The sequence below is a fragment of the Acanthopagrus latus genome, chromosome 16 (genome assembly GCF_904848185.1).
Source record: "Acanthopagrus latus isolate v.2019 chromosome 16, fAcaLat1.1, whole genome shotgun sequence".
Lineage (NCBI taxonomy): Eukaryota > Metazoa > Chordata > Actinopteri > Spariformes > Sparidae > Acanthopagrus > Acanthopagrus latus.
Genome location: NC_051054.1, coordinates 8,802,030 through 8,829,318, shown reverse-complemented (window position 1 = coordinate 8,829,318; position 27,289 = coordinate 8,802,030). Strand labels below are relative to the sequence as shown.

At 41.1% G+C, this 27,289-nt stretch overlaps 2 protein-coding genes and 1 long non-coding RNA gene across 6 annotated transcripts; 2 read left to right on the top strand and 1 right to left on the bottom strand.

The window, feature by feature from the left end:
• Positions 1-746: 746 nt before the first annotated feature.
• On the top strand, positions 747-2,591 carry LOC119004866. Its single transcript, XR_005070334.1, has 2 exons — positions 747-806; positions 2,430-2,591. It is a non-coding gene; the product is annotated as an uncharacterized LOC119004866 (long non-coding RNA).
• A 3,007-nt stretch (positions 2,592-5,598) lies between these two features.
• ypel5 (yippee-like 5) lies at positions 5,599-10,546 on the bottom strand. Of its 2 annotated transcripts, none has more exons than XM_037072120.1 (3): positions 10,409-10,546; positions 8,346-8,517; positions 5,599-7,871 (listed from the first exon to the last, which is right to left on the bottom strand). In XM_037072120.1, exons 2-3 carry the CDS (start codon positions 8,487-8,489, stop codon positions 7,647-7,649), a joined length of 369 nt encoding a protein of 122 aa, XP_036928015.1. In that variant the 5' UTR covers positions 8,490-8,517; positions 10,409-10,546; the 3' UTR covers positions 5,599-7,646. The 2 variants fall into 2 exon arrangements, with proteins under 2 accessions (XP_036928015.1, XP_036928014.1); XM_037072119.1 differs by having other exon boundaries at positions 10,371-10,536.
• Positions 10,547-12,912: 2,366 nt separating this feature from the next.
• On the top strand, positions 12,913-26,574 carry plb1 (phospholipase B1). Of its 3 annotated transcripts, none has more exons than XM_037072703.1 (43): positions 12,913-13,187; positions 13,791-13,846; positions 13,940-14,003; positions 14,154-14,217; positions 14,321-14,355; positions 14,903-14,969; positions 15,141-15,189; positions 15,968-16,033; positions 16,112-16,177; positions 16,278-16,333; positions 16,502-16,571; positions 16,673-16,774; positions 16,919-16,972; positions 17,371-17,439; positions 17,549-17,620; positions 17,698-17,758; positions 17,853-17,911; positions 18,024-18,097; positions 18,228-18,271; positions 18,756-18,864; positions 18,956-19,007; positions 19,111-19,191; positions 19,560-19,625; positions 19,727-19,827; positions 19,921-20,002; positions 20,161-20,265; positions 20,377-20,472; positions 20,569-20,640; positions 20,727-20,804; positions 20,892-20,952; positions 21,031-21,089; positions 21,733-21,800; positions 21,894-21,937; positions 22,070-22,169; positions 22,252-22,303; positions 22,411-22,491; positions 23,377-23,442; positions 23,592-23,686; positions 23,909-23,990; positions 24,673-24,777; positions 24,898-24,993; positions 25,436-25,510; positions 25,651-26,574. In XM_037072703.1, exons 1-43 carry the CDS (start codon positions 13,127-13,129, stop codon positions 25,921-25,923), a joined length of 3,288 nt encoding a protein of 1,095 aa, XP_036928598.1. In that variant the 5' UTR covers positions 12,913-13,126; the 3' UTR covers positions 25,924-26,574. The 3 variants fall into 3 exon arrangements, with proteins under 3 accessions (XP_036928598.1, XP_036928595.1, XP_036928599.1); XM_037072700.1 differs by having other exon boundaries at positions 15,965-16,033; XM_037072704.1 differs by lacking the exon at positions 12,913-13,187 and having other exon boundaries at positions 13,821-13,846; positions 13,944-14,003; positions 15,965-16,033.
• Positions 26,575-27,289: the final 715 nt, after the last annotated feature.

Below are 27,289 nucleotides of genomic sequence, written 5' to 3'. Positions count from 1 at the left end.
TTTATTAACGTGTACTGACACTATAACGAGCTTATAAAGAATCTGGGTCATTTAATCGTCGTGTTTTTACAGACAGGTTTGCATGTTAGCTAACGTGTGTTGGAGAGTGTTAGCTTAAAGGCATTATCCTGCTGTGTGATGTTAACTTGTTAAAACAAGCATCTTTACAGCTGAATATCTGAGTACAGCACAGTTAGCTAACAGGCTCCAAGTGTTGTGTTTATAATGTCTGAGTATGTTTATACACACCGTATGCTGCCTCATTGTAGCCTGCACAGAATGTATTCAGTGTGTTTGTCTCTATTCTCTATTCTCTCTTAAAATCATATTGCTCGTCTATGAAACACCAAATGTTCTCAGGAATTAATACATTTGGTTTACTTTTGGTTTACCTTTAAAAAACACATTTATTAAATCAGATTATAGCTTATAGATTTTATAGTGCAGAGTGATGTGAGTCTCCTGAAGTGATGTCATGCACATGGTTACAGACTGCTATACCATTCTTTATTATGAAATGATAATCCTGAAAGAAATCCCATTTTTGCCAGATGTGTCTGTAATCGGATTACATCTTCTTTTTTACTGCTATAATCAGAATATATATATTCAAACACACACACACACACACACACACACACACACACACACACACACATATATATATGCATGTAGTCATCATGTTATACTAAAGTTCTTCCTCCTCTCTCCAGGTGAACAGTGGGACTTGTCTTCAGCTTCAGGTGGAACAGCTCTGACCTGTATGGTGATCAGCACCAAAGAGGAGAGACACCTGGTTCAACAAGGTCAGTGCAGTGTAGGTGCAAAAGTTAAAGGCAGAAAGGGTGAGATTTGTCAGTTGCTGTTCATTAATACTCTAGGATCAGTAAATGGTTCTAGAGGGTTTCTGTTAGGACACTACTCTTTAAATTTAGTAGTATTTTAAGTGTTTTTTGCTTACTAATTATGAAATCTGAACAGTCTGTTTAGAATGCCTGCATTTATTTGATCTCATTTATATATAATATAAATGATATAATCATATTTTATTTAACATGTATATCAACACTGTTCAGCCACAGCATTAAAACAACTGACAAGTGAAGTGAGCATCGATCATCTTGTTACAATCAAATGTTCTGCTGGGAAACTTTGGCTTCTGTCATTTCTGTGGAGCCTCTTTGACAAACACCACCCACCCAAACACCGTTCAGACCAACGACACCCCCTCATGGCAAAGAACCCACGGCGTCAAACTGGCCTCCTCATCCCCTAGATCCCAATCCAGCTGAGCATCCACGGGATGCGCCAGAACCAACTCCTATCCATGTTGGGGCCCCCATGGATCGGTCTTGGCTCTGACTGCATCCAGTGGAAGCTCAGTTGGATTGAGATCTGGGGAATCTGAAGGCCAGGTTGACACCTTGAGCTCTTTCCCATGTTCCTCGGGTCGGTCCTGAGCAGTTTTTACAGTGTTGCAGGCGCGTTGTCCTGCTGGGGGCGCACTGCCACCAAGGAGTGCTGCTGCCATGAGGGGGTGTACTTGGTCTGCAACTATGTTTGGGTGACTGGTGTCTGTCAAAGAGACTTCCACATGAATGCTAGGACTCATGGCTTCACAGCCGAACATGGCGTTGGAACACAATGATCCATGTTATTTATTTCACCTGTCACTATTTCTAATGATGTGGCTCTCAGTGTATACACATGTTAAATACTTTATGAATTAGATCAAATAAATGCATTTAGGCACTGTAATCAGGCTTGTTTATGTTTCCTCTCAGTAAAACAAAACCTGTAAATGTTCAAATTTACTTTCAAATTAATTAAATTAAAACTCCATGTAAATAAATTATGATGACTCAAACCTCCACAAGGAGACTCAAAACTCATCAAAAATAGACCCAGGTCTCTTTGTGGAGGACAAACAACTACCACAAAAACAAAACCTTGACACACAAACAAAACCTCTAAAAATAGTAAAAACCTGCACAGACACACAAAACCTCTAAAAACCAACACACAAAACCCCTAAAACAAACAAAAACCTCTAAAAACAAACACACAAAACCCCTAAAACAAACAAAAACCTCTAAAAACAAACGCACAAAACCCCTAAAAACACACGCACAAAACCTCTTCCAACAAAAACCTCTAAAAACAAACAAAAACCTCTAAAACAAACACACAAAACTTCTAAAAACAACACAAAAACCTCTAAAAACAAACACACAATACCTCTAAAAACAACACAAAAACCTCTAAAAACAAACACACAAAACCTTTAAAAACAACACAAAAACCTCTAAAAACAAACACACAAAACCTCTAAAAACAACACAAAAACCTCTAAAAACAAACAAAAAAACAACACAAAACCTCCACAAAGAGACATCAAACTACCACTGCTCCTCTTTCTCTTCCTGCAGGTGACGGACGAGCCGCCACAGGACCTGAAGCAGGAAAACGGAGTATCCGTCTTCTGATGAAACTCCTTCAGGTCCTGCAGTTGTGTGTTGACTCTGGTTTCACCTGTTCAGACAGTGAGCACTGTTGTCTTTGCTGGTTATTTACATAATAAAACCTTTTTTTTGAATTACACTCTATTGTGTTTTTTGTAACATATTTTTAAAACACATGTTGAATCTTTTGATGGAGTCCAACGTCTCCTCTCAGTGGCATTTTCAAAGCTTTAACTATATTTGATGTATACATTTTCTTTCTGTAATGGAGAGCAGGGCTTCCATTACCTTCATTATCTATTCCTGTTCTGGGAATGACTGATTTAGAAACCATGTGTTTAATAATGTCTGAGTAAGTTAGCCTCACTCCATCTCTTATCATATGAATGAAGCTAACAGCAGCTCAGTGAGAGGTTTATAACGTTTTACCAGCAGCTGATATGAAATATACCTGAAGTGCTGCCTGTGATATCACCAAGCAGACAGATAAATGGTCATTTTGAGCAGCTACAGTAGTTTATATGATCATTATGCAGCCTCATTGTTGCCTGCACTTTAAAATCATGTTACTGGTCTGTAAAGCACCAAATGTTCTCAGGACCAAACGCATTTGGTTTACTTGTACAGGAATCGGGAGGGTTATTTAAAATGTTTGTTCTGATACAGTTACTTATTTAAAAGTAGTCAGTAACGTAATTTAAGTAAAACTGTCCACTCATCAAATTCATAACTGTTCACAGTGGCTTTCAAATAAGTACATTAATTTAATGCATTCTATTATCTGTAGCTTATTATATTAGCTTTTTTCGCGTTCTGCCTTTCAGATGCTGTTTTAATGTCTTAAATGTTTTAGTTTTGATTACTTTCAATGTCTCTGAACGGATCTCTGAATGAAGCTTTATTTGACTGAAAGTTCAACCTTTAGATCTCTACACCTTGTTTTAAACCATGTACTTATTAATATGAAATAGAAAACGGGACCTGAAATAAATCCAGAAGGCCACCTCATCTGCACCAGTAATGGTCAGATTTTTCTCTGAATGCTTTTTTTCCTCTCTCACTTCCCCTGTTTGTTTTCAGCTAATTCAGTCCGAGCCTAAATCTGCTCTCTGAGCTTTAAATATTGATGTTTATGTTTTTAATGTGATCACAGAAAAGGAAAAAGTGTGTGTGCGGCTCGTGGTTTTAATCTATGAACAATTTGAACTTATAGAAAGTCTGTCAAGAATTTGATATTTTAATTTGATCCTTGGATGTAACAGCAGTACCCAATCACAAACAAACTTGCGTTACAGCCACTCAAGCTGTCAGGGGAAGAGAAAATGACAGTTGAAGCCACAGTTGCACTTGTGATCTAATTTCCAGGTTGTTTTTTGCTGTTTCTTTCTGATTTCGCACGTTTAGATGTGGCTTTGTTTCACAAACAATGTCTACATCTTTTGTTTTCCTCACACAAAAACTCAGTCAGACTTTCAGAGAAAGACAAATCCTCCCAGTCCAAAGAGCTCGGCAAAAAGGTTTTGTAGACTTGTCTGGTCAAAAAACATTTCCCCTTGGAGCTGTTGTAGTCAGGTGGGGATGGACTGAACCATTTGTTGGGTGGGGGTCTTTCCAACAGCCTCCCCCATGGATGGGTCTCTGACTTTATGTTCCTCCAAGGCCCACTTTCTGTTTCAGGCAGCTGAAGGAGACAAACAAGAACAGGGATGGTTGAGAATAAGCTGCTGATGTAAACAAACAATTTTGGAAATGTTGTTTAAATCCGTATGATTACAGCCTGACCAGCATCATAGACTGGTAGGCATACAAAAAAACATCGTCCTTATGGCACTCAAATCAGTAGCAGTTGGTGACCCATCAGCGTTTCTTACTGCCCCCCTAAATCAAGGCAGTCTAGAATCGGGCCTGCATGCCGTATTGCCCCGCTTTGGGCAGCCGTGCTTTAGGGAATCTTAACGTCCCCTAGGCCTGCTCAAAGGCACTGTGGAAGTTAAAGGTAGGAAAAACCTCTCTCACGTCAAGATCGTGTCAGACGTAGATTTGTGCCACGTCTATCCAATTACATGCAGGCTAATAGGATCAACAGGGCAATGTAATTATCCTTATCAGCCCCGATGGCTTTTTCAATAGAGACAGCAGATAATCCTGAGGTTAAGCAGGGACAAAGTCAGACTACTATGAATTATAAAGCAGGCCAGTGAGCTCTGTGGAGATGGAGCCTCCTCTTTTTGCCCCGAGTCATGTCCGGCATTTAAATGGCTCTAGATATGGTCATAAAAGCATCAATCTTCTGGATCCATTAATGCTCTAAATCCCCGGGAAAAGAAAAAAGCAACTGCGGCGGACACAAAAATAGCCCTGACCAGAACAGTTCGTCTGTTCGGCCGGCCTGTAATTAATATTTGTGCGAGCTAAGTTTAGTGCTGCGTGTTGGTCGCCTCCAGGAGTGACTGCAGAAAAACGCAGATCTGTTTGTTGATTCCACCACTGTGACACAGACACACTCACAAAAGCAGCCTTCCAACAGGATCAGGGCTATAAATAACTCAGCACTGCAATATTAGTGTGTGGATTAGGAGCGAATCGTCACTGCCTATTTATAAAACCCCCCCGAATGCAGTCAAAACCTCTTCGTCGTGGGTGATTCACACTCCTGAGTCCTGAATAAATCCGATCAGAATGGACTTTATGGTTGATGTGGTTGATGTTTGTCACGACTGTTTGCCTTTTCCTAAACAGCTCATTCAGTATTTGCCTGTATTTGGACGGTTATTTAACCGCAGTAGACTTAATTCATGTTTCTGCCTCAGAGTGATATCACTGACATGTATTCTCAGACTGCAGTAGGGCTCGACAGACGCCGCCAAGCAGGCTCACGTCAGAGGCATCCAAGGGAAAACATCTTCAGAGATCATCCGGTCTCTCTGTGTCCTGCTGCCACCTACAGGCACAAGGATCCACTTCTGATCCCCGAGATCCATTTATGGACGTCAAGATAATAACATTTTAACACTAACGTTTGCTAATCTGTTTGTGCTCATTTATAAGTGTGTCTTGAACACCAGATCGTAACTATAGCTTGTTAAATCACTAATTCTCTGACTCTATTGCACAAGAAATCACAAACAAGACGATGTAATTTAACCCAGCAAGACTACATTTTTATTTAGAAACCACATCAGAGAAAACCCTCCAATAGCCATACAAGAAGAAAACATTTTTTTTTTTCCCAAACCTCCAATCGAGAAAATACACAATAAGATAAATGTATCAGTCAATAAAATAATAGTCATATATAGAATAAAGAAAATAAAAGCCATGGCCTATCAATAAAAATGGTAAAAGTGAACAACAAAATGATAACACTCGGTCACGGCCATTGACTGTACACTGCACTAACTCGGGGACATGGATTTCAATGTCCCATAGAAGCCATTTATAACTAATTCAGCTTTGTTTTGTTTTTGTAGAAATGTCAACTTGCACTTTCTTGCGTGACCTTGTAAAGGCGAGCAAAAAACATTAACATTGCCTCCAGCAAAGGCTGGACCAGTATGGTAACGCCTGCAGGCATGCACACTCTGAAAATGGCACAATGTTACATCAGGGCCACGATGCTGTGCATTCCAAAAATAAACTCAAATGTCACAAAGATCAAGATTTTTTTTTTTTTGTAACAATTTGACATTTGGGTTGAAATCTTCACAGGACGCTGACGATATAAAATGGAGGCTCTGGCATAGTCAGAGGAGAAAGGCTCAACTTTAAAGACTTATACTCCATTAAAGCTTGTTTGGCTTTGTGTTGTAAGAAACAAGTCATCTTATGACCAAATACGCCTGAAGCTGAGGATTATAACAAGGGGATGGGTCACTTTCTGAAAGTAGGAGACAGCATCTGTCTTTAAAGAAATGGAGTCAAACACAGGCTTGATTTAAATGTATTGTCAGTGTGTCGTTTCAGGCATTGATATAAAAAAATTCTGCTGTGGGTTATTTTTTCCAGCGGATGTCTGTAAGCTTGTCTCCAAATGTTGGCTACTTCCAAGTGCTCGCAATGACCCAACCTCTCATAATCCTGTCCTTAATTGCCAGCAGGCAGCCAGAGAATGTCTCCATCACGTCTCGCTCCTCCGTCACACTGAGACACGTGGCTGGAAGGTACACGCTCCCCGTTAAGTCACCGGAGTGACATGTTCGCGCTTCACACGGCACATCGCACAGGCACAGAATCCATGCTTACAGATGGAGAGTGGTCTAGCTGAATTAAAATTGTAGGAATCAATTGCATGATTGTCTCGTGTACATGAGAGCATCTTTCACACTATGAACTGCACTTAAAGCCACCTTGTGCACATGTCAAAGTAAATACACATCATGTGTGCCAGATGTAAATAAGCCTCCCATCTCTAAAAACACAACAACAAATATTTAAATATGACATCAATCTGTGCGGTATCATTTGGATGAGAAGAACAGAGATCTTGAAGACTATTACATTCATCACACTACCAGCTAATAATAAGGTAACTGATATAGAAATAACGACTACACGTGGTCTTAGTTGCATTCGGTGCTCACCAGTGACAAATACATTGAGACAAGGTTGACAACACGGAAGCACTTGAACCATTTTTAAAAGCAACATGTAAAGTGACACCTCCATCGGTTCATGTCACATTGCTGCGTAGAGAGCGGGCTGGTGCTCAGCTCTACTACCTCCAGTTATTTGAATAACCAAAACAACCAGGTGATTTTTTTTTTTTTCAAGTGACCGACCACGTCTATAATCATGCATATATGAAAAAACTGTGGAGCATGCCTTGTGCAGAGATGGTGAAAATTCTGTGTGACCGTGCACGAACACTTAAACAAAGTGAAGTGAACTCATCTATCTAAGGTCCCCAGCTGTTTTTTTTTTTAGGGTGGTGCCCTGTGACACATAAATCAGGAAGTATTTTGGGGGGTGTCTATTCAGCAAGAACAGAGCCAGCAAACCAATCTTCAAAATCAGCAGAGGTCTAAGGTTCATAGGGCCGGAGATGGGGGACAGGTGTGGCTGGGAGGAGGAGGGTGAAGACAAGACTTCACTGACCACTAAGTCTGCAGGTGTTGGTGTGCAGCACAGAGGTGAGGGGATAAAGGAGAGGGAGAGGAGTTAATCTGAGGTTGGGGGGGGGGGGGCTCATGAATTGTCTGAGGGGACATGCTCCTCAAAGCCCTCGCTCTCCCGAACCAGCGCCCTCTCCAGGATGACCCGTCCCTCCTTGTACCGCTGACTGTCCTCAGTGGCAAACTCGTAAATCCAGCCCAGCTTGCTGTTGCAGTTCTTGCAGCTGACGTCCCTCACCATGTGTCTCCCCGTGAGCATCACTCTGTCCTGCACCTCGCTGTACTGGAGGTTCACCACCTGTTGGGTTCAGACACAGGCATGCACATTCACTGTTGAAGCGGGGAACTAGATACTGAATGTGTGTGGCCCGTTTGTTTTACGAGTAAATAGTTACGTTTACATGGACCCTATTATTCCACTGAAAGTCGGAATAAAAATGCCTCATGTAACCACATCAGGTTTGACATAAATAACTATGGCTATGTCAGAAGCTCGGGTGCTTAATCTACAAGAAGTCGTCATGCTTTAATCTGTTAGATATGTATGTTTATTGATAAGCATTTATCAAGCATTATCATAAGTGTTTCAGAATTAGGATATTCTTAATTAAATGGTTATATGGTTTGACGCATGTAAACACAAATGCAGGTCTCTTTATTTAGCGATCAGTTGGAATCTCTACTTATAAAGATTTTAATCAAGTTAAAGAAATATTGTCCATGTAATCACCGCTAATGCCAAAATGTAGCTGTATCCTGAATGTTTCCGCACCTTGTTGAAGAGGAAAGCTCTGCCTGTGGCTCCTGTGAAACGTGTTGAGATGAGCTCGGACCTGTTGGTCAGGATGGTGTCACAGTTGGCGCAGGAGAAGAGGCGTGTTCCGCCGATGTGGTCCAAAAAGATGCGTCCCATCATTAAATCTCTGGGAGTGACTGAACTAAGGCTACAGAGACACAGAAAAGCAAAAAAGGATATTTATTGCTGGAACGTTAAAAGAAGATATACACATACATAACATGATGATGTAATGTATCTTAGAGGATTTTCCATACTGTTCATCACATGGGTAGCTTCTCCTTCAACATAGCTGTGTGTGTGAGGCTATTATAGGCAATGTTGTAAACCAATAACTGGATTTTTAAGTCTGCGATGATTCTCAGTCATCCAGGCCGCAGTATATACAGAAGTTCTCAGTCAAAGGCAAGTAAGTGCCTCTAATGAAATAAGGACGAAGTGAAGTTATTTTGGTTTCTGTTTGGTTTCTCTTTTATGTCTCGACTCACCCTGCAGCTCATTTTCATCTCCCATCTGTTTATCTTTCTCAGGTCTCTAACAATGTAGGGAGGCTTTTATTTGTGCTCATGAGAACAAATAGAGCAGAACAGTGCCCCTGAACAAAAACATGCCCTGTTTGTTAAAAAAAAATAATAATAAAAAAATGCACAAACACCTGGATCTTCTGACGTGCTACCCCATGGCTGAACTGCATTTTCCTGTGTGCAATTGTGCAGTGCGTGAAGAGAGAAAAACGACACTGTTTGGTCACTTAAATATATATATTTCTTATTTAAATTAACACATTTTAAATTATTTTCTGGTCATATTTTTTACGAAATTGTGCTAAACACTTTATCAAAACCCAAAGAGACCTAAAGACTGACCCTAACCCTAAAGACGGTATTAGAAAGATAGAGATTTTATCCAAATCTCTTCAAATAAATGTATAATATTGGGATGATACTGTCAGAGGTGTAGAATCACTTTTGAGATTATTCTTCGTCCTGTTGCTGAGCAGAGATCCTGTGTCTGGCTTCAATGCTGGTGCCAGTCGACGCTGGAGCACCAATCCTCCTGTGTGGAACATTCGTCCTCGCTGCTGCTTTTGTCATTTTTGAACCACGTTGAGTGTTAAGTTTTCTCGAAGACAGCAGAAATTCAAGCAGCGACCAGCTCCATCACACTCCTACACATAAATTGCAGTTCAACATCTGCAGTCTTCTTTAATAAACTATTTACAAGGCAACATGAAGCTACTTAGCAAGTGATGGGAATATAACAAGGCTTGTTGAAAATCCGACTGAAAAGCAAACAGCACGATCTCAATTGTCCATTTCTGTATCTGGGTTTTTTTTTGTGTGTGATCTGTGGTGTCTCCCTGTGGACAGATTACAGCAAGTACTTTCTGTTCCTGTCTGTCTCATCTTAACACTGTTGACTGCAGATGGCGCTGAGCTTCACATACTGCTGAGAATAAAAGCCATTCTGGAAAAATAATTGAAACAAATAAGTTAAATTAAATTACTTAAACTGTATGTTGGTATATTTATTTATACAGTCAATATCGCACATCACAATTATCCTCAAGGGGCTTTGTGATCTTTACAGCACACACAATCCTCTCTCTTTGTAACATATCTGACAGAACAGCCTCTTTCCTCAGCAGGGAAGGAAATGGAAGAAAGTTCATGAAGAGCAACAGAGCAGGGGTCCCTCCGCCAGGACGGACTGACATGTAATGGATGTCGTGTTTACGCTGCAGATTCGTTATAATCACAAACTCCACGTCATTAAACACAAGTGGAGATAAATACTTTTCACCAATCGGCCGAAGGGAAACACATTCCGTCGTGTTTAATCGGACACTTTGTCCGAGCGGCGTCGTCACGATTAATAAAAACAGCGAACGTTACGTTAGCCGCGTAAGCTAACGGCGATAACGACAACAAGACAGGGAACAAGACAAGCGGAGCAACAAACAGGTTTATTTCTGCCCAGCTCCAAGTGACGGCTCCCTACCTTCTCTAAGTCGCTTCAGCGGAGCAAAATGTCCCCACCTGCGCTGATGTCACCGATGTTCGGGCTGTATTTTAGACGAACATTTGTGGTTTTTGTCGCGTCGTCGTCGCGGCTTTGTTGTTCTTTTTCAGCTGTTCCTGTCTGCGCTCTGCTACCAGCTAGTATCAACATCCGGTAGTGACGTAGTAGCATGTGCTGCAGCTGCACCACCAGGTGTCAGCAGAGCAGAGGACACCTTAATGTCCACACTATCTATCTATCTATCTATCTATCTATCTATCTATCTATCTATCTATCTATCTATCTATCTATCTATCTATCTATCTATCTATCTATCTAAAGTCCCCCTGACAAACCATCGAAACGTCTGAGATGATGATGGAAGAAAATAACTTCAACTCTCTTCCAACACAGACACAAGTCGGCTCAGGTGAAAGTCACATAGAAAGCCATAAAACACAAGAATAGGCATTCATCACATGAGATGTTGGGTGTGTTGTGATGATAAAAGTAATAATAAATACAGCAGTAATTAACTAGTAAACGGATGCTAACCATTGTCAAAAGGCAGACCGCAGTTCAAGACAGTGTCACGGCATTTGAAAGTGTGAAACGTCTGGATATTTCTAACCGCAGCGTTCTCATGCCACGTTAGTGGCAACAAAACCAAGTATTTCTGATGAAACAACCCGACAGTTTCCAGCTGAAATCCAGGTCATTTTAGCAAGACATTGGGAGAATTTCTAGCCGTGATTGTGTTCATTTCCTGACCATAACAAAGTTGTTTTAAGGGCCTGAACCAGACCAGCAACACATTGCCACAACATAACGCTGGAAATGGAATGTAAAGAAATGCAAAGTCTACAACCCTCTCCCCGGAATAAATCTTGATTTTATTTCCTGAAAGCCAGACATTTTTTCAAATTTAACACTTCTTGACATTGCAACGTTATATTCCTTAAGGTTCAATTTTCAACCACTTGGTATCTGGTTAGGTCGAGACACCGAAAACACTGTTAAAGGCAATGGAAAATATCATGTTTTGGCTGATAATACCTGCTTTTTGTCACCAAAAACACAGCTGGAAAATGTTACGTAGTTTCCTTCACAATATCCGGTGGCATCCTCGCCTAGCTGTACTCCACAACCTTCCCTTTCACGTCTTCCAAAGTCATAAACATGCAATAAGCATGATATGATGTATATAGTACCAAATATTGATACGGTACATGCAACACGTACAGAATGTGTCAGCTGTTTGCAGTTGGTTGCCCAAACAGGCCAGAAAAAATCAGGAAACGAACAAGAGCATTGTACATTGACATTTGAATGCATTCATTTGTTTTTAATGCAACAAACCACAACAATATAAACTGCAGACACTCTCTGCTGCTTGATGGGAATCTGATAACTCAACAACATCATGATGACTTGTTGTTTAACTCGTCTTGACTCCAAGGGTCAGGCTATCTGCAAAGCCAATCTACTGTAAGGACAAACTCGTAAAGTGTTCAGCAATCTAATCATATCTCATCTCCAAAATGGAGCGTAAATTGCTGGTTGTTAACATGCAATTGCATAACCCCGGTGAAATATATGAAACCCCAGGAAGCTGCTTGTATCATCGCAGTTTACAAAGTATCTCATGAATGTGCGTTCAGCGAAGTGTGACTATCACTTAAACAGCAACATATTTTAAATAATTGATGATAAATAAATACTTTATCCTAATGAGTTGCTATAGTTCTGTCAATATTAATGATTAATGACGACGTTCCCATAAACCAGAGAACAGAGACGTTAATGAAGGAGCAGAAAACATGTGTCTGTTTGAGCTTTTACAGCCAGACGAGTGCTATTATGAGCCCGAAACGAATTCATCTCCCTGGAAAATCACTCTGGTTACTATCACTGTGTCTACACACTCTGTCCTGCTCCTTCAAACAAGGGGGGACCACAGGCTGACCTCTCTATTTTTCATGCCTTGTATTATTTATTTATTGATCCATTATTGATTGATTGAATTTTTTTTTCTAGTATTTCTTGTATTCTTTAGTTTTTGTAAATTCCAATGTCATTATCTTTATCATTATATTTTGTTTGATATAATCTTTTCTTCCTAACACAGGCTGTACTTCTCAAGGTAACAACCAAAAAAACTTATAGCAATAAAACAGAAGGCTTAGATAATATCTCACCATACACATCTTTTGTATTTGTTATGATATATGATCCGATTTTTATTGGAGATATTTGAATAAACTATGTTACCGTCTGGCTTTTCATTAGACTTCTTTTATAAAGAGCTATTGATTATTTATAAAGTGGCTCTCTGAGACCCGTAAACTTCACTCACCATCTCACTGACTTTCCGTAATGCGTTGTCTTTCAAAAACTGCATGTGTCACAGATACACACTGACAAACAAAATGCAGAGATAGGGAAAATGTACCATAGAGTGGTATGACTTGTAGTTTTCTTGATTGTTATCCAGATAAACTGATAAGATGAAGATATGACTGAGAATATAAGCGTGTGAGTGGGAGCCGTTGCAGGATGATCACTCTGCTTATCACAGCAGCGGTGCTCTTCTTCCATTCCCTTTGCCGCCCTGGGAGCTTGTTTCCCCTCTCCACCCCCTTTACAGGTACTCTTACTCTCAGTGAAAGCTTTCAGTCATTCTTTCTCTGAATAAAAAGAGGAGGGCACTACACAAACCCCCTCGGCGTGGACGGCTCTCACCATCTCACCACATCATGGCTACATCTGCTCTTCTGATTCTGGCGGCCCTTGTTGGATCCTGCGCTCAGTTTACAGGTAAACTACAGCACATTTGCACGTTGTTGTTGCAGTCAGTGACCATTAAGTGCAAGGCGACACAGTCATGTGGTGAGATCAGAGTGAGTTGGTAACTGAACAGCCAGTCTGCTCAAGTTGTGGTCATGTGCACACTGTCTGTGGACATATTGTGCATTAATTTCTTACAATGTGGATGGAAGCAGGTATTATCTGCAATTACCTATTGCTTTAATTATGTAGTACAAAGTGTGACCTTTTTACCCCACAAAGAAAACTAGTGCTTTGTGAGTGTCTGGATTATTTTGTGCTGATGATGACTAAGGGAGATGTTTGCTAATGTTAGTTACATATATAGTAGAATATCCACTGAAACATTACACTGACAGAGCAGACACAAGCAATTACACAAATTAATTGATTGAGTTCTTGACGAGTCAGTAATGACCTGTAAGGCACACTTTCTCACACTCTTGTGAGAAAATGTTTCGTTGGCTTGATAATAAAAAAAAATAATGGCCCTTTTGTGTAATTTTTTTGGGGGGGTGGAATGAATTATTAAAGTGTTGTTATTCTCACTTGTTCCAAAAACTCTTATTGTTTTGTTTCTGATGTCACACTCAGATGCTGTTGGCACTGATGTTCGAAAGAATGGACCCTCAGCAGACAAATCAGACGATGTATGTCGGCTATGACATCTTGGTGATTGTTATAAAATATTTGTATTAGAAGAATGTACTCTACTGTATCTAAGGTTTTTTTCTTTGCTGCAGGCAGAACGTTACATGCCATTCCTCTGCTCGCTGATACCTGCCCCCTTGTCCTCGCCTCTTTCAGGTACAGTACACTGCAGGCTGCAATCATGATCAATAATTACATTAATCTGTTTTTTGAGGTCAACCGATTACTGTGCGATTAGATTTTACAATGTGTCTGTTGTGTTGTGACATTGCCGGCGTCTTCATCTCCCTGACTCCTCTCCATCAGTGCACACCCTCAGACCGGATGACATCTCAGCTGTACATGTGTTGGGAGTCCCGCCGTCACACAGGTAGACAAACTAAAATTAACTGAAAATCATTTGGAAGTGACAATATGCCTTCCTGAGCCTGTATATACCCTCGCTCTAACAACTTATCTGTCTTTATTGTCAGGCGTGAAGCATCCAGAGTCATCAGTAGAGTAGCTGGTAAGTCAATAAACTCCCCAGTGAGGGTTTCTACAGTCATGTACAAGAAAGAAGTCTATAATTATCTAGAAATGGTATTGAACATACCTGTCAGTGTCAGCATTTTTTAAATTTTATTGTAATTTTTAAAAAAGTTCTTGTGATTTTGCTGAAGTCCGCCACAGCTACCCTGCTTTGTCACTTCTTAACTTATGGGAGATTTGAGTTGAAAGACACAACAGACACTTCTCACACTATTAGGAGGTTATCACACCATATAGTTGAAAGAATTCAAGAGTTCATCTGAAGGCCACAGTCAAGTCTCTGTCACAGTTTGGGCACTCTTTTATCAGTCAGGATAAGAGAGTGGGCCATAAACAGAGGTTGTTGACCTTCATTTCACATAAAAGTGAGCAAGACTGGCAACAAGAGCGGAGGCTTTCACCTGTTTCCTCTTTCGCAATGGCAATTACCACATAATGTACATAATCCACCGAGTGATCGCTCCGTAAGGATCACACAACCTGTAGATATACTCAACGTAAATGTGTCTTTGTGTCCCGGATAGTGCTGCTGTCCATGTTTAACCCTGAAGTGAGCCATCCGCATGTGGATGAGACCTCACCACAGCCCAGGTAACACACACACACACACACACACACACACACACACACACACACACACACACACACACACTCACATAAAACACACCTGCAAGAAGATCAGTATACAGCAGTTACATATGTGACAGTACATGTGTGTCACATGCAGGCGTGTGTGTGTGTGTGTGTGTGTGTGTTTTGCAGGAGCTTGTTGGAGGAAGCGGAGGAGCTTTCTCTCTCCCTGTCACATCAGGTACACATTAACCCCTCATATAACATGTTTTCAGTATTGTCTTATTATGTTAATGAAGAGAAGGCCACACTGAGGGAATACACCCACTAGGAATATGATGATACATAAATAAAAACGCAGTATTAATCATGATACTCCCCTCCCATTGGACATATTTGAAACAATTTAGGAGGACAAGCAAATCCACAATAAACGAGAATCTGACTTGTATTTCCCCTATTTAAGATTAAGTTAAGAAACTGTGGTACTTATGTTGTCGGAGGCTATTGTCAACATGGGGGTGGGAAACCAAATTTGCCTGAGGGTCTGAAACTATTCAAATTTCAAAAACCCATTTCCTGCCATTCGAAAAATAATCAAAATTCATTCACACACACAGTTGTTTTTTTCTACTTTCTAACTTTTCTTCCTCTGGCTCAAAATGGCTCTTTATCCCTGCCACACTAAGCTAAGCCAAAGTTTATCGACATCCTTTTACCAAATTTAATTTCAGTGGCAGGAAGAGCAACGGGTTCTCCACATTTCTGGATTTCTGGATCGGGTGGCACCTTGTATTGTATTAAATTACATGTTAGCCCCACGTTCTTGTGAGCTTCCTCTGGTTGCTCAGCCTTCTGCCACTGTCCAAACAGAGGGAGGTTTGGTTAGGTGAATACAAAACTCACATTTTGCCACAAGCTTTAATCGGAGTTCGACTCAACAGGACATCAACCAGTGTAAGGCCTCCATCCCACATCTGAGGAGTCTGCTCAGTTTGCTCTTTCTTATTTCCAAGCAGGAGACGGACTGGAAGCTCGTGCTGCTGTTGGTCCCGGCAGATTCCATGTGCGCCTGTTCACCAGATGTAAGATTTATTTACTACAACAAAATCCTTTTGGATTTTGCGTTTGTAGAGGCTTTAACTGTTTCTTTTGTGCTTCAGGTTGCTGCAGATGTTAATGCTGTTGTGCGGGAGGTGGAAGCTGCTCTGGAGTTGTTGCAGAAAAGGGTATTGTGCTTATTTAAAAAAAACAATTCTACCATGAAGAAATAGAATGAAAAAAATAAATTAATTAAATTAAACTAAATTGGTGGTTGTGTGTTTACAGTTGCGCCACACTTTAGTTCACGTGGCAGTCTGGAGCACAGATCATCAGCAGGACGAGTGAGTGTTGTGAAATTTGGGTTGCACATTTGCATTTTTCTCATTTATTGTGACATTTTATAACTCTTTTACGCTTTTACTCTCTAGGGTATATATATATATGTGCACATATATTCTCATGTGATCATGTTAATTGTAACAAATACGCTGCTTTGTTATTTGTTGCAGGTGTGAGTGTATGAGAGATGAAGGCATCAACCGGCGACTACATAGAGCAACTCTTCTGAAAACACTACAGGTACCATACATGTACAGGCATCGTATTTTAGTGCCTCATGCTCACCTGAATCATATTTGGCTACTTCCTTGACAAAAATCTATTTGTCATCTTGGTTTCAGGACTCTCTGAGTCATTTGTTGGGGAATCCAAAGTGGCACAGCAAACAGGCAGACTTCACGGCCCTGCTGCAGTCGGCTCCAGTCATCCTTGAACAAATCTCTGTATGTAAAGAAAAAACTATGTCCAGACGTCAGTTACAATCAGCAGAACTGTAAATCACACAGCCTTGCCTTCTGGTAACAATGCATGACAGTTCCTTTAAATGGCTAATGTGTAACTAGCGTATATTGTGTGTTTCTTTGTAGGAGAACTCTTGGTCCGACCCAAACCAGTTGGCAATTCAGCTATGGACAAACCTGGTAAGCCCTCTGAAAGTAACGATTAAACATAAAGTGCGCTGCATGTGGAGCAGCCTGAAAACCTCCAGCATTGATCCACATGTTGTTCTGACCTTGAAATTGACCCTGTGTCTCTGTTGTAAAAAAAAAAAAAAAAGAAAAAAAGATCCCTCAAAGCAAAAGTGAGATGGAACGTTGATTGTGGGGAACATTTACAACTCCAACCAGAGATTAGATAAGATTTGTGCTGAAAGATGAACTTGATGAGGGCTTTCTCCAGCTTTGACCATTCTGTCTACAGGCAAGACAATACAAAGAATTGTGTAACCAGCACTGTTTGACGCTGTGCGTTCATTGGCTGCACTCGGAGTGGCTCCACTTGAACCTTAAAATCACCAATCATGGCTTTCTTCTTCCAGCTTCAGCCGCCGACAGGTCAGACAGAGTTCATGGACGACAGTGTCGTTAGTATTCTTTGCCCTTCACAGGTGAGGCATACCATCCCATAATGCTTATTAAAAAGAAGGTTAAGCCTAAATGTGGTCGAACCATGCAAGACTCTCAACCTAATATTACGATTTTGAACTCTCATCCCAGGAGAGACCTTTCCTGCGGACGCAGATAAATTCTCCAAATGAAAAGGAGGAGACTGCAGCTTCCGTGGATCCTGTAAGTCTCTCAGTTCAACTTCAGACCTCCAGAATTACACAACATTCAGTTTAATTAAAACTGCTGTTTTTTTGCAGGATATGGGCACTGAGATGCCTTGCACAGACCGAAGTCCATCTCCCACTATACCCACTTCAGGTAAAATATATGATTTTAGCTCTTATCCTGGATATATATTGTGGGGATATAGAGTTCAATCCAGCCAAGCTCAAGCTCTTCATTCCCTGTGCAGTACATGAACTCAGACCTGGAGATATCAAGGTGGTGGCAGCAGTGGGCGACTCTCTGACAGTGAGTGTTCTTTTGCTATAGTCAAATTTATCACAGATATTTTCACAGTGGCTTGTACTCCATACCTCTGGTTCATTAATATTTCCTTGCCGTCTCTTGATGTTCGCTGCAGGCAGCCAATGGTGTGGGCGCAAAGAAAGACAACATTCTGTTAGTGATTAATGAGTACAGAGGACTGTCATGGAGGTGAGATAAGCTATCCAAATTTGAGCAAAGGTGTGCTAAATTTGGACTGTATGGGAAAATACTTCAACAATTCAGTTGGTTATATTGTGCACTGGATGTAAAGCTAACAAGCTGTTTCTTTGTCTTTCAGCATTGGCGGTGATGAAAACCTTAACAATGTGACAACTCTGCCAAGTACGTTCGTCCCTTATTTCATATATATGATTATGATGCCTTATCACCATCATTATAGGCTTCACTCTCCAGCAGACCTGATAATGAGCTGTTTCATGTCGTGTATTTGCTGGTCTGTGGGAGGGTTTTTTTTTTTTTTTTTTGTCTACCTGCCCAGGGACAAATGATGCAGATTAGCCGCTTGCAAACTCTGGTGCAATTACTTTTAATTGTCCACTTTCCCTGCAGAAAATAGGCAATTAGATAAAGACAGACAGTCACCTGAATCAACTGAAAACCTTAGGATGCCCTTGATAATCAATAATAAAATGCAACGTGTAAATATTGGTGGTGAAACTCTGAATGGCAGTGAGAGATAAAAACGTGATGACCGTATTCACTGCTAAACACATAATGTACACAAATCTGTGTATCCATTAAACCTGTGTATCCATTAAACCTCCATTTTGGTTCTTCTGACCTCCTCTGTGCTTGTGGTCTGCAGACATCCTGAGGGAGTTCAACGCCAACCTGACCGGCTTCTCAAAGGGAATCTGTAAAGAGGACTCTCCTCAAGCTTTCCTCAATCAGGCCGTGGCCGGAGCGAAGAGTGGGTCAGTCACGATCGCAACCTTTTGGATCTCGATACATAAACCCTTGGCAGAAGAAAGAATTTGCACTTGTTGAAATTATTTCTATTTTCAGTGACATGGTGGGACAGGTGCGCATCCTGGTGGACAGAATGAAAGCCGATCCGGTAAGCCACGTGATGCAGATATGCTCTCATGTAACCTTTGTTGCAAGCTTTATGCTCACAGTTACCAAATAAACAGAAGATTTAACTCTTATCTTCTTTACAGCGCATCGATTTCCACAACGACTGGAAAGTGATCACCATGTTTATTGGCGGCAATGACATTTGTGACTTCTGCACAGACAGCGTGAGCACTCTTTCATATTTTGTACTTATATATGATCTGTTTTGAACTGGCTTTGGACACAAATATAGATTTAGGATCACATTATCATATGGGTCGTATTGATCATCCAAATCGTATTAAACAATATGCTTCATGGTTGCAACAAACCTAAAGCTATGATGTTAATCATTTATCTCTGAATTAATTTGCCAGTTGTTATTATTGAGACGCTGAAACCATCAGACGTTTCCTAAAAAAAATGACTCACTCGCTCACTTACTCAGTGATAATCAGTCATCAAAGCAGTCACTGAATAATCTTCTCTCAACTTTGATTTGTTCCACCTTCACGCCTTTGGCTATTAGTGAGAAAACACTCTTTCCCCACAGATCTTTTTCTCAGCCAGGAATGTCGTCCTTCGTATCCAGCAAGCTCTGGACATCCTCCATAATGAAGTAAGTTTTTCATCCTCTGGTGCCCAACAAACAACCTCCCTGCATGTTGGCCGGTCATAATCACAGAAAGGCCTGCGCGCCTCTTGTGTTGTGTCTCCCAGGTGCCTCGTGCCATCGTCAATCTGATCGAGCTGTTGAATATTGTGCCGCTGCGCGATCTGCACAACGATAAATCTCTGGGCTGTCCCACCTGGTTTGTGAAGTCAGTGAATTTTAGTTGTTTTGAAATTAGAAATACTACAAAAAATAAAAGTTTCTGACACATTATTTGACGATGCTGATGTTTATGTTTCAGTATAGTCTGCCCCTGCATACTGAAGCCTAAAGAGGGATCCGTTGAACTCCAGAAGGTCAACGAGTTCAACAGGGCCTACCAGGTGAATGACTAACGGGACTAACTTAGCCATTTCTGCGGCTACCACTCACATTTTTACAATTATAAAATAGACTTAGGGAACTTTAAAGTCTTCTCGGGATTACTGAAAAGTCAAACAATCATTCACACTCATTCTTCGGTCTTTATCTTTCCGTCCAGAGTGCCATGAGAGAGCTGATTGACTCTGGGCGCTACGACTCGCGCATCAACTTCACCGTGGTGCTGCAGCCCTTCCTGAGGGAGGTTTACCTTCCCAGGTTAGAGGTAAGAGCTGAAAGACATGGAACCGTTTTTTTTTTTGTTGTTGTTTTGTTTAGTAATTATAGTAAAAGTTTTTAAAAATGTCATCCCAACTTCTCCCTAAATTTTTTAAAGGACGGCCGGCCCGACCGCTCGTACTTCTCACCCGACTGCTTCCATCTCAGCCAGAAAGCTCACACCCTCATGGCTCGAGCTCTTTGGAACAACATGGTAGGATTTTGTTTATCAGAGGGCGTTTTACTGCATTTCTGTTTTGGCGCCTCATTTTCTTGGAACGATCAAATGATGATCTTCACAATCTTTCAGTTGGAGCCAGTGGGCAACAAGACCTTTACACAAGACTTTCAAGCTGGCATTGATTTGAAGTGTCCCTCTGAGGTAACTTCATCCCACAATGCATCAGAGATAAACATTACGTGTTGTTGTTTTGTGTACTGATATGTTTTTGGTTGTTTCTCTGTCAGACCAACCCGTTCATCCGGACTGCTGCCAACAGCAACTACACTTTCCCAGGCCCTCCACCCACCCCTGATCCTGTTACAGTAGGTCCTAGTTTATGTCTTTGAAATGGCAACTGTTATTTCCACAAGACGTCATGACGCCTAAAACGAGTCTCTGTCATTCTGTAGAACTGGGGCAGTGACTTTTCCTGTGTTAACACAGCTCCATCCAACTCTGTGCCTACTTCAGGTGAGCGTTCGAGGTGTATACCTCAAGGGGAAATAGAAATGTGAGGTGTGAAATAGGCTCACGTCGATCTCTTTTTAGCTCACAGGATACGGCCGGCAGACATCAAAGTGGTGGCTGCTCTCGGAGACTCTCTCACGGTAGGTTTGTACACAAGAATGTCACAGATGTAATTGGTAGTTCATCTATAATATAAGCTAGTCAAAGGCAGTGTGCACACATTTATCATGCACATCTCTACCATTTTTCTCCTGCCTGTAAAACACCTTTCTGGTCTGAAAAGTGCCAAATAAGTTGCATTTGCTTGCATTCTTGCTAACAGACTAAAGATTAGATGTCAGAAAATTGTAAACAATAAACCGTTATTTCCCTACCTGGCACTTTTAACAAATGATGTAATGGTAATATTGACAGATTGTTCAGATTACTTTGTGCAACAGGGTGGAACAAAAAACGGGCTTTAATGAAAAGCTGATCAAAAAAACAGGCAGAGAATAAAACTAAAACAATAAAACTGAACTCCAACATCATGTCAGTTTCTTCTTCATGCCAATTCTGCAAAAATCCAGGTTGTCTTTGACTCCAGTAGCTGTAGAAATGAAGCCCATTGGGTTTGAATGACGTTGAGGTAAATGATTAAATGATGACCCACCGGCCGGATCGATTGTGTTACCCGTTCCCTTTTCTCTAGGTACTTATAAATCAAGTTAATGTGCAAGCTGAGGGAGCGTAATCAATTAAATGAAAATGACCGAGTGGTAAATCATCTGTTTCTGCATGCAGGCCGGCTTTGGTGCCAAAGCAAAGAATCTGCTGCAGCTGAGAACTGAGAACAGAGGGGTGTCGTGGAGGTGAGAGACAAACAAACGATTCACATGACATATCTGTGAGTGCCTCATTGTGATCGTGTTATTAATTGTGCATTTTTTTTCCCCATTAACAAGCATCGGAGGAGATCAAAACCTAGAGACTGTCACCACATTACCAAGTGAGTCCTATAGCTTTCCTGACATTGCGATGCACATGAGCACCACTAGATGACAGAGTTGGATCACAACAAAGCTAGAATTTGGCCTCCTGTGCAGTCATTTGCTAGTTTTTTTTTTTCTTTTTACACCAGATATCCTGAAGAAGTTTAATCCTAATATCAAAGGATGGTCAGAGGGAAGAGGGACAACCAAAGCTGGCTTCAACGTGGCTGTGTCAGGAGCTAAAATATCGTGAGTTTTCAGGTTCGAATGGTTCACCTTCATGTATTTTTTTGCTGTGTTTTAACCATTTTGTTCTTATTTTGTTGCGCAGAGGAATCCCGGGGCAGGTGCGACGCCTGATTGATAACATGAAAAAAGACCCAGTGAGTTAAACACAGTGTGTTGCAGCACACTAATGCATGCACTGATGCACAGATTCATGACGTCTGAATGTGCAATAATGTTCTGATCCTTTCTTTGTCCTCCTTAGACGGTGGATTTTGAGAACGACTGGAAACTGGTGACCCTCCTCATTGGAGGCAATGACCTGTGTCAGTACTGCAACGACCGCGTGAGTTGCTGCATGAAGTCGTCACAGGAAATTCAGGGGCGACCCGTCAGATGAAGATGAAGGACGTTTTTTTTTTCGTCGCAGCACCGTGGTTTAAACAACCCCATAGTGTTGTGTGATGCCCTGTGTACAGAGCCGTCTCATGATATCACTCCCCAAATGGGCCTGCGCACTGGAGCAGAATAATCAAGCTTTGTGAACAGCCCTCCCCTAATTGTTTTATTGTGTCAGAGTAAGATGAGAGCAGACGTGGCTTCTTTTCAACGAGCACATTCTGTCACTTCAGCCCCCTCTCCCTCTATCTCGGCCTCTGTCTGCATTAAACAAGCGGCAGCGGGGCACAGTGACAGGCCTTGTTCTCCAAGAGGCATAAACAACGCAGGGGTCAAGACAGACTCTCTTCATCCTGTCTCTGTCTCACTCCCTCCTTCAGCCCTCTCCTTCTTCTCCCTCGTTTTGCCTCCATTTCCCCCTCTTTCTCTCCCTCGCTCCCGCTCTCCACTACGCCTCCCGCTGCACTGACAGGGTAGTCTCTCTTTTAATGTTTGTGCTTTGAAGCAGAATATCAAAGCATGGCATCAATTTAAGATGAGCCCGGAGACTGTGGTAGTGACAGCTTAGGTTTTAGTTGTTGCTCGCACGCTCATGCATGTTGCATGGCGTCGGCTCTTTTGGTTGAGATGTGCTTTTCGGCTGCAAACTTGGGACAGTTATTTTAGCTGAAGTGTGCCTGAAATTATGCTGCTTTTCTCCAGCCACAACAGAGAATGGCAAATGACAAAAAAAACAAACAAACAAACAAACAAAAAAAACATGTGCTGTTTATGAATTGATAACAAGCCTGCTACATTGTGTGTAAACTTGCTATTTTCTTCATAACTGCAGGCCACGTTGTCGCCTCAGAACTACTCCCAGCATATGATGACAAGCTTGGATATGCTTTATAACGAGGTAAAATGATATGTGGTGCCAGAACAGACAGTTTTTAAATGTGCATCGTCTCGATTTATTTTCTTTCCTTTGAATTAGCACTGATAAAGGAAACCGTTTTGATTTTTCCTCTTTGAAATGGTTATGTTTTCCCTCCATTCTTGCCGTAGGTTCCCAGGGCCATTGTCAACATCCTGGAGATCCTGGAAATCAAAGGCCTTCGCAGGATCAAAAGGGACAGCCTCGAGTGCAACGTGTTACAACCGTACGCTCATCAGTCCACTTATGCCAAATCAATCCATCAATCATTAGTACTTTTATTAATATTGATCAAATAGTCCAACAAAGAGAGTGGTGTTTATTTAGGACACCTGAACCAATGACAAATCCCATTTTTGTACCATGCAACAGGTAGAATTAGTGTATGGGTCAAAAGCATTGTGTTTGTAACCCAAATCATCTGTTCACTTCCACCTTTGGCCCTCAGGCTCGTCTGCCCGTGCTTCCTGCAAGCACGAGAGGACTCTCTAGAGTTGGCCGAAATGAAACGGATCAATCGGGAGCTACAGGTTAGCGTGCAGGAACAGTGAGGCCGAAATGTGAGACCAACATCTAGCTAAAGGTCTGCCGCGTAGGACTTAGTGGCATCTAGCCATGAGGTTGCAGATTGTGACCAACTGAACACCCCTCGATTCACACTTATGCTCAGTTTGTCTGTTTGGGGCTACGTGGAAGAGGACCCACTGCCTCTGTGGATATGATAGGTTCATTCCAAGCTAACAAAAACAAGAGTTACAAGTTAGTTACAGGTGATTATATACTAATAAAAACATAACTATGAATTGTAAAATCCATTGCTGTCCCCGAACACCCCCTAAATAAATCCCACAGACTGGATCTTTAAAATCCCCTTCTACTCAAAAATGAGTTTGGACTGTTTTTAATCAAATGTTTTAGCTTGACTGTGCTGAATGGTGTATGTGCCTTTATACTAAAAGGCAGTTTTCACATCAGTCTGCTGAAGGAGAAAAGTTTCGCTGTGCTCATCTAAGTTTAAGACATTGGCCCAATACGCAGCTTACATTAGTGTGATGTTGAAACTTGAAACCTCCAGGGCACATACACTGAAAATGACCTTTAAATGTTGTTGGTGACATTTTGAGTTCAGAATTTAAACTTTCAAAGTGAAGACATTTCCATTTTCATAGATTCAGGACTTTTTTAAATGAGCGTTTGTGGTCCTCCTTTCAGGTTGAGACAGAAAATGTGGCGTACGGAGGCCGCTACGATGGCCGAGAGGACTTTGCTGTGGTCGTGCAGCCCTTTTTTCAGAACACCGTTGTTCCTTTGAACGCTGTAAGACACGCCGTGTAACCCTGGGCCTCAGATGCACTCTACATACATATACGAACAAATGTTAGCTTTGGGATGGTCACAATCCCTAGAGACACTGATGTTGTATTATTTCTTCTCCAGGACAGCAAGCCTGACGACACTTACTTCTCCGTGGACTGTTTCCACTTCAGTGAGCAGGGACACGCTGAAATGGCTGCAGCTCTGTGGAATAACATGGTGAGTCTGAAGGGCCAACAGTTTAAGTGAAATGGTGTTTGACAAGGGGAAGAGTTAGGGGTGTGTTGGAAGGATGTGTTTGATACTCTGCCTCCTCAATTGAGTTTATTTATGGGTCTTCTTGTTCTACATATTTATCGGCTTTTCAGTCACAATTTTTGATAAGATACAGTATTCCCGACAGGAAAAAAAAACCTTTGGTTTGGATCGATTAACTGAAAGAGCAATCCTTTTACCAATATCTCCTTTCAATATTATCATTTTGAAATATATTATTGAACAGCACTGTATTGCTTGGCCAAGATGTACATATTCGAGACTACAAAAAATGCTGGCGTTAAACTTCTTTATCTTTGCTCCTCAAGCGAAAAGATCATAAGATAAGAAAAAGATAAAGTACATTACGTCGATATGTAGATAATGTCCTATTTTCTCTCTCCAGTTGGAGCCGGTGGGTCAAAAACAGACATACAACAATTTCAGAAATACCAGAAATAACATCAAGTGCCCCACTGAGGTAAGAAAGTTACCACACCTGCACTTCTCATGTGCTAACCTGACCCACTTATGATTTTACCTGTACAATGTGTGCATAACGGTACGAGTAGTTGGTGGCTGTAATTTGTTAGTAGACCTTCGTACTCTCATGTATTCCAGGAGAATCCTTACATCTTCACAAAGGTGAACAGCTTCCCTGTGCCAACCACCCCCACCACCCCCACCACCACAGCACCCACACCGCACACCACAGCCCGGCCTCTCACCTCTGATTGCGCAGACACCGTGCCGGTCTGGCTCGCCGCTGTGCTGGCCGTAGTGGGTCTTCTGATAGGCTGCGTCGTCACCTGGCTCCTCTTCTGCTGGAGATCCAAGAGGAGCAAAAAGCGGATGACATCGGATGTGGTGGAGATGCAGGTCACTGACTTTTAAAGTGCCACTTACTGTATTTTTTTGCACTGGACTATTCAAGGAAAAATCTACAGCAACTTCAAAATAACAGCGTGATATTTGACGTGATTGTATAAAGCATGTTGTTGGTTTTGACGATCAAGAAGATTTCCATCATTAGACATGACAAGATCTGCTTCGACGAGACTTTACTCAAGGAAGGCAATAAAGGAGACACCTGAATCCATTATAACTCCTGCATTCAAACTTAGTGAATGCAAGTTTACTGAGATGAAAGAATTGGAAAAAAAATCTCAGGCATATTTAAATATTGTAGCTGGCTCAACAACTGACTTAATGAGGCAATACACTCACCAACCACAACAATTCAAACAGTCGATTTCATGTGCAAATTGAGACTGAAATAACTCACTGAATGTTAACTTATTACAGCTGTTATATATTTAATTTGATCAGAATGAAAATGTATTGAATTCAGCACCTTTTCTGTGTAAAATACACAATTCTTACCTCAATGTAGCTAAAGACAGTTGTAAATAGAAATCTAACATTGTGTGGTTATTTTGTGCAATGGTAAATACATATAAGTACACATTCTCTATGTTCTTTTTTTGTCTGTTTGGATGTAATAACATGTTTTTTGGTCATTTGGAATAAATGATTTGCAATCAATTCATGTAAACTGTTAACTGTTAAATTCATGATAACCAGCACACCAGCCAGTCTGCACATATTACAGACTGTATGTTCAGAACATCAACACCATTACATGCTAATGGTATTTATTTTAGCAAGCCAGGAAATACAAGCCACACAAGCCATCCATGCAGCAGTGATTCAGCACACATCAGCCCACACGTATTACCTCAATCATTACCGCCAGTGAGATAGTCTGTCCATAAATCATAAAAGGGGTTATTTTATGACCTCAGACAGTGATGAAAGACGCCGACTGCTTCTGTTAATTATGTCACAAGCATACAATGGTGGGAATATATGTACTTTGTGCTTTCACTTTCTGATTTTTTTTAACAGTTTTACACCGCCATGTTTGTTTGACAGCTGATTTTACAAATAAAACATTTGAACACTTTGTAAAACATGATGTATTGGTACAGAATGGTATAAAATAGTACAAGTTAGCTCTACCTGAACTGACTACAAGATTAAAATTGCCAAATATTCTACTTTTACCTAAGAGCTCTAGTTACTTGCTACATTTCATATTCATATTACATATGATACATAAATCAGCTTATACACTGAGATGTAGTATTATAGATGAAGCTGCCCTGCAGTATATAAAATAGATTAAATCAGCTCTACCTTTACCAGCAGCACCATCAAAGTGATGCAGACATTAATACATCGCTAATTAAAATCCAGT

Bases quoted from the DNA above. Each gene is read 5' to 3' on its own strand.
- plb1 (XM_037072700.1), top strand. From the start codon at position 13,127: ATGGCTACATCTGCTCTTCTGATTCTGGCGGCCCTTGTTGGATCCTGC. The intron at 14,004-14,153 runs GTACAGTACACT...CCTCTCCATCAG, and splicing joins CTTGTCCTCGCCTCTTTCAG to TGCACACCCTCAGACCGGAT. The intron at 20,953-21,030 runs GTGAGCGTTCGA...ATCTCTTTTTAG, and splicing joins CAACTCTGTGCCTACTTCAG to CTCACAGGATACGGCCGGCA.
- ypel5 (XM_037072120.1), bottom strand. From the start codon at position 8,489: ATGATGGGACGCATCTTTTTGGACCACATCGGCGGAACACGCCTCTTC. The intron at 7,872-8,345 runs GTGCGGAAACAT...TGAACCCAACAG, and splicing joins GAGCTTTCCTCTTCAACAAG to GTGGTGAACCTCCAGTACAG.